Source organism: Arachis hypogaea, chromosome 11, assembly GCF_003086295.3.
Source record: "Arachis hypogaea cultivar Tifrunner chromosome 11, arahy.Tifrunner.gnm2.J5K5, whole genome shotgun sequence".
Classification (NCBI taxonomy): Eukaryota; Viridiplantae; Streptophyta; class Magnoliopsida; order Fabales; family Fabaceae; genus Arachis; species Arachis hypogaea.
Window position 1 is genome coordinate 130676487 of NC_092046.1, and position 9064 is coordinate 130685550.

The 9064-nt window shown below is 34.3% G+C and overlaps 1 protein-coding gene across 6 annotated transcripts; it reads right to left on the bottom strand.

Moving 5' to 3' along the window:
* Nucleotides 1-803: 803 nt before the first annotated feature.
* LOC112722628 (transcription factor BIM1) lies at nt 804-8825 on the bottom strand. 6 transcript variants are annotated; one of them, XM_025773723.3, is made up of 12 exons: nt 8520-8825; nt 7732-8278; nt 7497-7574; nt 5109-5543; nt 3957-4059; nt 3678-3805; nt 2792-2900; nt 2639-2708; nt 2448-2543; nt 1805-2247; nt 1404-1542; nt 804-1315 (listed from the first exon to the last, which is right to left on the bottom strand). In XM_025773723.3, the coding sequence occupies exons 2-12, from the start codon at nt 7769-7771 to the stop codon at nt 1211-1213; spliced, it is 1746 nt and encodes a 581-aa protein (XP_025629508.1). In that variant the 5' UTR covers nt 7772-8278; nt 8520-8825; the 3' UTR covers nt 804-1210. The 6 variants fall into 6 exon arrangements, with proteins under 6 accessions (XP_025629508.1, XP_025629511.1, XP_072063391.1 ...); XM_025773726.3 differs by having other exon boundaries at nt 2792-2897; nt 8520-8822; XM_072207290.1 differs by having other exon boundaries at nt 2792-2897; nt 7732-8145; nt 8520-8818.
* Between the last annotated feature and the right edge of the window lie 239 nt (nt 8826-9064).

The following is a 9064-nucleotide window of genomic DNA, read 5'->3' on the forward strand; positions in this document are numbered from 1 at the left end:
TCAACAACTATAATCAGCTTGAGTGATCCAAGAAACCTCACTTAGGAATCAGGAAATAGTGTCACCACTCACCATAATACTAATGGTTTTCTGTTCAAACTTCAAATGCTTGATCTTAAAGCGATTGAATGTTGCTCAGTTCCAAGCGTTTCTTAAATCGAGTAGTGACAATCTTGTTTACCTTAATCTGACGGTGATGGTACGGTTGACGTTAATATATACTATATCTTCCTTTTACTTAGAAAGTACTTAAGTTTAGTAGTTAGTGATGAATTGATGATGGTTCTCTGACATGTTACCTCCTGTAATTTGAGTACTAATTATTAAAGTAATCATAAGTAGTGCCGCAAAGCCAATGCGATTCTTCTTTTTTTTTTTTCGCGAAAAGGTTTGCTCACTAACATTAAGTTAATCAAGTTATACCTTTTTATGATGCATAATTGCATATATTGTAGAAAATTAAATTTTCATTTAAATATACAAGTTGTTTACAAAAATGTTTGGTGCTTGAAGATTAATTAGCAATCTTCCCACGACATAAGGTTAAAGCTGTAAACACAAAACAGAATATCAATAGAATATTAATTATGAATATTTAAAATAGAGGGGGAGGGGAAGGTGGGAGAAAAATTCTGCGGTTCTGCCTGCTTGTAGGATGTAGACATGAGAAGGAAGGGCTTTTTTCTTCAAATTTTATGCTTAAGTTATTTATATTTTACACAATTGTAAATGTCATGTACAATTTTACAAAGCTTTGTACCCTACGTTACTACAGAAATATTCTAAAAGTAAAAAGATCAGAGTACAATAAGTTTCTTTATCATAACCAGACCACTGGACCACAAATATCGAAGTTAAAGAAATACACAACAGATAAAGGACCAAAGGTTTACAAACTTTACATGAATCGAAGCCTTGATTAAAAAAGCAGCTTCTCAATTAGTATGGAAGCCTCTGAAATTGATATAATTTTAGATAGTAAAATAATGCGATATTATTTCTCCTTTGGGGGGGGAGCCTATGGATCCCATCAAACTAACAAGACACGACATGTACAGTCTATCTCACCCTTGCTGGATAATAAGCCAGCAGTAAGACATAAATCATTTGATCCCCCTTCCAAAAATTAATTTTAGAAAAAGTTACCCCAAATAATAATTAATATAAAGATTATTATAATAAGGAAAGAATGAATAATATGAGGGCAGAATTAGGTTTTGCAAGACTTTAGCTTCTTTACTGGTTGGTCAGATTTCCCAGAGGTAGCAACTCTAGAGCGCATCATCCTTTGATTGTTAGAAGGAACTTCATCGCCCTAGACAGAAAAATCATTAAAATTAGAAATATGGAAGTATGGAACTCAAATTAGAAAATGGAAAGGGGAACTGGAGAGTGAGCTTTACCTTAATGCCACACATTGACATTGGCAGAGTTGGTCTGATAATGTTTTCTTGCTTACGAAGCTCAATTTGCACTGAGATGCTAGCCTGTGACAAATCCACTCCCGAACTCTGTAGTGCATGTGTAAGTGTATCCAACAACCTGGCCCATGTTCAATATACTTCCTTTAATATATTATATAAAAAAAATGCAGCACCACATCAAAGTGAAATTATACAGTGTAAAATTTCATCACATAACAGACATGAAATAAGTCCAAATTATGGTTGTAAAATATAACTCTTGCTAATCATTTATTTGGTCCCGTGCCAGAGTCAAGTGTAATTTTAGCTGTGGTTGAAGGTTTATACAGTCATCCAATCTCTATCCATGAACACAATCAAATAATAATGTAAATACTCACCCTTTTGAGTATACACTTGATATGCTAATGGCACCACCTTCAATAGCGAGCTCTTTCTCTTTCAACTTTTCATTAGTAGCAGTCACAGTCTGACACTCCACTGAAGGTTGGTATATGCCATTCCCTGCATCAGATGGAAGTCTATGTGTGACGTGAGGCATTTCGCCTAGACCAATGCTTTTTCTAGGAGGGAAGAAGTTTGGCGGTGAAGAAATAGGAATTGGGAAAGTGTTGTTTGTTATTCCAGGAGGATGATCCATGTTCTTGAAGGGAGTTGCTGTGTTCAAGCCAGGTTCTAGTTTCTGAGAACTACCAGTAATTGGTGGGGAGAGAGTGATATTTTTCTCATCGATCTTTGAAGCAAAGAGCAAGGTTGGTGATGGACCTGACCCGCTATTTGTGCCACAAGCTTCAAAACTCTCTGCTGGCTTGTCATTATTCCTCTGCGTTATGTTGAATGAAGAATTGAAAATCAGTTTTTGGATAAAAGATGTGACGATCATTATGGTTATTTCTGAATTCAGAAGCATATGCATTAAACTGCCTATATGATACTAATGACTCTATCCACTGGAAAACAAACAACCATGGTCAAAAATTAAAATCCCTCACACCATATAAGAGCAGTTCGTATGTTATTTACCCATGGCATCAGTTTTTCTGGCTCGTGGTTCCATCCTTGGAATGAACCTTCATACTTATGCACCTTCTCTTGTAAGAAATGAATATACTCAATGACCTACATATAGTTCAAATAAAGCATTAATAATAAATAGAACACATAAATAAGAAAAATCTGTCATAACATACATAAGAATGTGAATGTGAATGCACCTCGAGCAAAAAAGATGCTTTGTCTCTCTTTTGGTCACTGTGTGGAATTAACTCTCGTAGCATCTGGAATCTGCATTTTGAATTCAGTTGTTCCATGAGATTATTATTGTTATTATAGAGGTAGACATCTTATGCAAGATAGGTAATACTCGCCTGTCATTAATTTTGCTCCTCCTCCGCTGTTCTGTTGCTGAATGTTTTGACCTTGGTGTGTTTGGCTTTTGATCACTACTCTTTCCATCAACTTTCACCCTGAGTTCTGCTGTAAACAACAGCTTACGTTAATCCCCTAGTCAGAAAATTTCAAACCAAAGCAGACATATATGTGGACAATAAAATGTAGCTGTGTGCAATTGTCAATTGATCATTCCTTCTTACTTACTTATGATTGTAAGCAGTAATATAAAAATCAGAAACAACGAAAATGCATGGCATACATAACAACACAAAAACAAAGCCGTATCCCATTACCTGGGACAATAATGGAAAAAACAAGAAGTATAATTGTATTAAAACAGGGGTTTAAGGAGGACACATGTTAAGGTTATTGATTAATAAATTTTTTATAATAAAAAATATATAATTTAAATTTTTAATATGTTTATTGTGTATTTATTAAAATAAAATGTAAAACTTTTACTAAGAATGGTTTTCAGAGCACATATTAATTAAATCTATATCATAAAATCTATTCTGAAAACAGAAAATTGTTGCCGTCACAGAGATTCAACGGAAGCCATCACCTAATTTTAATTGTCAATTACTCAATTGAGTTCTAAGAAATCAGCCAAGCAGTCTTTTATAGTCCCAAGAAGAAGAAAGAAACACTACTGTTCAGAAATTTGAAGATAGACAGCGGCGGACCATTATTTTCGAGTACTGTATACATTTTTCCTTTCTTTATTTCTTCAATTCAAAGCACACATCAACATTATTTTCGAGTACTTACAAAGTATTACGTTAGTTGTATTAGCTAATAGGAGAAATTCAACACAAACAATAACTGGGCCAGCTAAAGTATTCCAAGTTATATACATACCTCTTTCAGGATTCGAGGACTCTTTCTTAAGAAAGTATGTTTCTTCATTGTCTAGCTCTTCATCTTGGGCACAATCTTTTGCTGACTTCATCATTTCTATGAAACTCTGATTCCTCTGTCCCGTTGTCCTATTGAATCATAACCCATAAATCCAGTACAACAAATATTAACAACTCAAGTTACAAAGCCAAGTATATATTATTCAATAATCTTTTTCAAATAGTGTTAGTAATAGAAACTCAAAATCATGGGAGAAGAGGCAGAGACATAATGACTTACTGAGAGGAAGAGCGAGAGTTGAAGCTGTTGTGACGATTGTTAGAAAAGGACTGTGGCGTTCCCTCCGTGGACGTCCAATGCCCTTGCTTGGCAGACTGTGTCTCTGAGAGAAAAGTGGTCAAGCATTAATACCATTATTTCATATATAGAACTTGATATTTAGTATACTATTTTACCAAGATTAATAGATCCATCAGCTCTAGGTGATGCCTATATATATACACACAAAGTGGAAAGTGATGATTGTTTCTATATGAAGACAAGTACTATTAGCCAAACCATTACACTTGAAAACTGTATCTCCTCTAAAAACCTTGAAACAATGTAACCTGATTTACCCAGTTTATACCGAAAGTAAGTATGCAAAATTTCAAGTAATGAACAACTAAAATTGAAAAGAAATATATTAATTATTCATTAGGAACATTTCAAGTTATGGATATAAATAAAGACAATTATTACTCTACCTAATTTTGTATCTTTGGAATCATATTATTGAATTAGAAGTCAACGTTTCGAAAAATTTATATTACATAATAATTTTTGAATGAGTGATAAATAATTGAGAACCTTAAAATTATTTAATATATTTGACTAAATTATTACCTAAATTATATATGAGTTTTGGCCTAGTTGTTTTCTTCAACAATAAATGCGAAAGCACATAGGCGAGAAACATTTTTGTCTGAGTAATAATATACAAATTTTTCAGTTAACATACAGTACACAACGACAACATGCACTTCATTAACTACGGTATATAATATTATAAGAAAAAATCAAAGGTAAATAATTTTATTAAATTCTGGCCGTGTAACCAGTAAAAGAAAAATAAGTATTCTTATATCATTAGATGAAATCTTACACCATTAAAAACATCATTGATAATTATTTGATGGCTACAAATCACAAAAATTGTTGACCCCTAGTACTCCTCATATTATAAATGAACAAAATTGAGAAAGAAAGGTGGTTGGTTGAATTGATTCTTGTTTTAACGTAAAAATATGGGCCGGGGTTAGGTTTCATGCACGTGTAAATGGCAGTTACATTGTACAGAGCCCCAACCCCCGGGGGGAAATTATTCTCAGGAAATTGGTGGGAAACATTTAATATAAGACACGTATAATAGAAGGAAACTTTATGGTTTACCTCCGGGAATAAGCTTGTCGCCCACAATATTATTCTCCTTCCCTGTCTTTCCCTTCTTAACTGCAGACTCATCCCATAGAGTGAAACCACTTGAGGTATAAGAACTGCAGTTGGAGTTTTCATCGTTTCTATCCGTGCTAGTTGCTTGACGCACAGTGAAAAGGGGTGCCTCTGGCTTTGGAACCCTTTGATTATTATTATTATTATTATTATTATTATTATTATTATTATTATTATTAAAATAAGAAATGTGGCTAATACTGTAAGTTCCAATCCCTCCAGGCAAGAGGTGCTGGTGGTGCTCAACAGAAGGTGGCGGTTGTGGTGCTGCAGGTGGTAGCTTTTGAACCGTCGATGATGTCTCGTCCGAGGCTTCTTCCTTTGTATTGGCTTTCGTTTCTACTCGCAAGAAATCATGGGTCTTGAGGTAGCTTCCTGTTCACATGAAGGAGGCAATTTATTAGGACACTGGGCTATTAAAATGTGTTAAAAGTAAGCTTTCTTAACTTTCCTTGTCTAAAAGAGTAAAAAAGTATCCAATAAATAAACTCATGTTTAACAATTTAGTATTTAAGATACCCTCATAATAAAGTTGGTTTATTTTGAAGGAAGTGTTAAGAGTAATTCCTATGCGTGAATTTTCACAAGGCTGTAACTCGTTCCCGCATTCACGATAAATTTTAAACAAAGCGAATGTCATAGCAAAGAACTAGAGCTTAAAGAAGATTATGATGAAAACTCTTATATATCGTATTCATTTCTTCTTAAGGGCTTCTATTATGGTTATTTTGGCAAGCAATAATGGAGCTAGAACCAAGTACAGATAACTGAACACAATAGCCATAACTAATATAAGCCGGCTTCTCTTACGTTTTAAAAAGTACTTTTAACTGAAGAAAAATATTAGTACTACTTCAAAGGCAAAAGCAGAAAATGAAAGTTCTTTCCTGTTTACAGAAAGTTAATAAAAACATAAGAATCCATATTATCGTTGAGTTTATCCGAGAAACTATTAAAAAGGGATAGAAAATGAAATAATAATAACAATAATAATAATAATAGTAATAATAATAATAATAATAATAATAATATGGATCACTTGTATTTTAGCTATTACCTAGTTGTACTTCGGATGAAAAATTACAGAAAAAAATCTTTCAAAATAAATAAAATTATAAAATAATAATAAAGATTATTAGACTTTGATATTTTTATTTTACTACTTTTCTCACTTATCCAAAGCTAGTTTTGATAATTTTTTAAGTCCTGTCTACGACTCGATCTATTTTTGTTTTTTTTTTTTTTTTTTTTGGAGAGGACGACTCGATCTGTTAAACTGTGTAGTAAAAGTTTAAATATACGTGAGAATAGAATAAAATAAATTACTACAACCGTTTTCTTTTCTTTAATATAGTATCAGCCCGAACATATTGTTAAATTATCACTTATTCTAAAAGGAGAAATAATTAAGGCCAACCAAAGTACCAAACTGCATTATTCAGAGACACCAAAAAAAAAACTGCATTATTCATAACGAAGTTTATCGCATGCAACTTAAAAGTAGGTAAAAGCTACTTGCGTCAGTGTATGATAGAGGAAGAGAGATGTACACCAGGACAAAACTGAGAGAAAGCAAAACCAGAGCCCAGAGGTCCCAAATACATTGCATGCTACCAGACTCTTCCAAAATCAAGGCTACACATTTATCTCAGCAAAAAGACGAACCTTCCTCTTTGAGTAAACCGAAAGTGAAAGAAATATACAGCGCCCAAAGAACGAACATAAAAACGTAACAAAGTCTCTCGTTTTAAATTTCAAAGGTTAAAAAAGCTACCTGGAGCTGAGGGTGATGTGTTAGTGAATCGTGATTCATGAAATGGAGAAAAAAGAAAAAAGGAAAGGTAAACAAAACAGAAACAGGAATGCTATGTGGCTTGGCCTGATGTGAAACGTCAAATCAGCTGCAAGTCCAATTCCGAACTGGGCCCCGTTATCTGACGGTGTTAATTACATCGTGACTGACACTTTTCCAATGGATCGTGAAAGCATCGATCGGGTTCCAAATACGAATTAAAAGGACCATAGGAAATTTTGTTAAATTAATAAATGCCATAGGCCATAAGATTCATGGCCCAGATCCCTGATTAAATAGCAGTCACGTGCGCGAACAACCATGATGTATACACAACCGCTTTCAAAAATTCAATTATTTTTCAAAAACACACCGTGATGCATAATTTCATACGATATTTACGCCACCACGATCCCACGTCAAAAAAAAAAACATGGCTAAACCAAAACCGAGAAACACTCACTGTATATCATCTTTTTCCCCCTTCATAATTATCAGAAAATAAAAATAAAAAAATATGAAAAAAGCGGGAGTACCTTGAGAAGGTGGTCGTGGATCTTGTTGGGAAGTTGAATTACTGTAGAGTGACAGAAAGTCATGCGTAGGTTTTCTTCCTGCTCGTTTTTCAGCAAGGGAGAGAAAAAAAGAAAAAAGAAAAATAAATCAGACTATCTCACACAGTCATACATATCGAACGGAAATTCAGAAAACAAAATTAACGAAAAAAATATAGTAAGGATCAGTTTCCATGTGGAAATAAATATTAAATACCTTCGGTTCCAAATGACCGCGCTTGAGGAAGTTCCATCATCAAAACCAGAAAAATATTGCTATTCTTTTCCGTCTCTTTCGTGTCGTCCTCTTATTCCTTCCTGGTAATTCAACGGAATTTTGAATTTCAATCTTCCAGAATCTCAATTCACATAGAATCCAATTCCGTTACCACGTGAAAAAGGCTTGAATTCGTAAGACAGCGCTGGAATTGAGAGCTTCAAGCTTCGATCTCACTATCTCGCTGATGGAAGATCCTCAGATCCGAATTTAACAGAAACCGTTGTTTTCTTCGCTCCTTGGTTTAGATTCAAGTCCAAAGCAAGCTTAAGATCACAATCGCACCTACTCAATTTTCTTCTCCAAGTTCCTATATTAATCTAAGCTCTCCGTTCGTAATCAACAATCACAATTCTGCACGAGACGATAGATGGCTTAGCTTGTTTACATCAAAGGAAACTCGCATGATTGATTTCCGTAAAAAGAAACTTGAAGAATTAAGCGGTTTGGCTCCAAAATCGTCAATCGTGATGAGAATTTAGCGAATCTGAAATCAGAACTACACATAAATTCAATTTCCGAGAAAAGTAACTGTCGCTGAAGAAATTAAACTTGCAAGCTACCACAATTCAGCTTATAACACACCAAAATTAAGAAATCAGCAACTTTAACAAGACGAAACAGGAAAAAAAATACATTCAAATTAATTTCAAGTAAGAATCGCCATAAACAAAACTGTGGAGTGTAACAGTGAAAGAATCAAAGCTAAGGATGAATTGGAATAGCACCTGAAGTGGAATCCGGTGTAAAATAGCACACCTGAAGTGAAGAATAAGAATCTTAGAGCGTCGAAACAGAAGAGAGAGAGAGAGAGAGAGATATCTTCTTTCTTTCTTTCCTTTTTCTCCGTGGATTCCTTTGTTAGCTCTGAAAACAAGCACTGCGGCGAAAGAGAAGGCTTCGGGTCGGACCCTCCTCTTTCACTTTCTCTTTCTCTTTCTCTCTCTTGTGTGTCTGTTGATTTGAGAATTTGAGATGAAAGTTGTTTTTATATATAGTTTTGTTCCGCCTTCTCTGTGTTTTCTCCATCCATTTTCATCTCCTTTATTTTGCTTTTGGTTTTCTAATCCGTCAACTTGCAAACTCCGTTTACAAACGTCGTTGCGGCGGGTAACGCCGTTAGTTCCCACCCCAATGTAAACGGTTTATGCAGTGCCACACGTCGCCGTTTTTATACGGTAATTAAGGACAGCAGCTGATCACGTACTACTCAATATACTCCATTTATTGTTTTTTAAATATAAAAAAATAAAAACATTATACAAGTATTTTT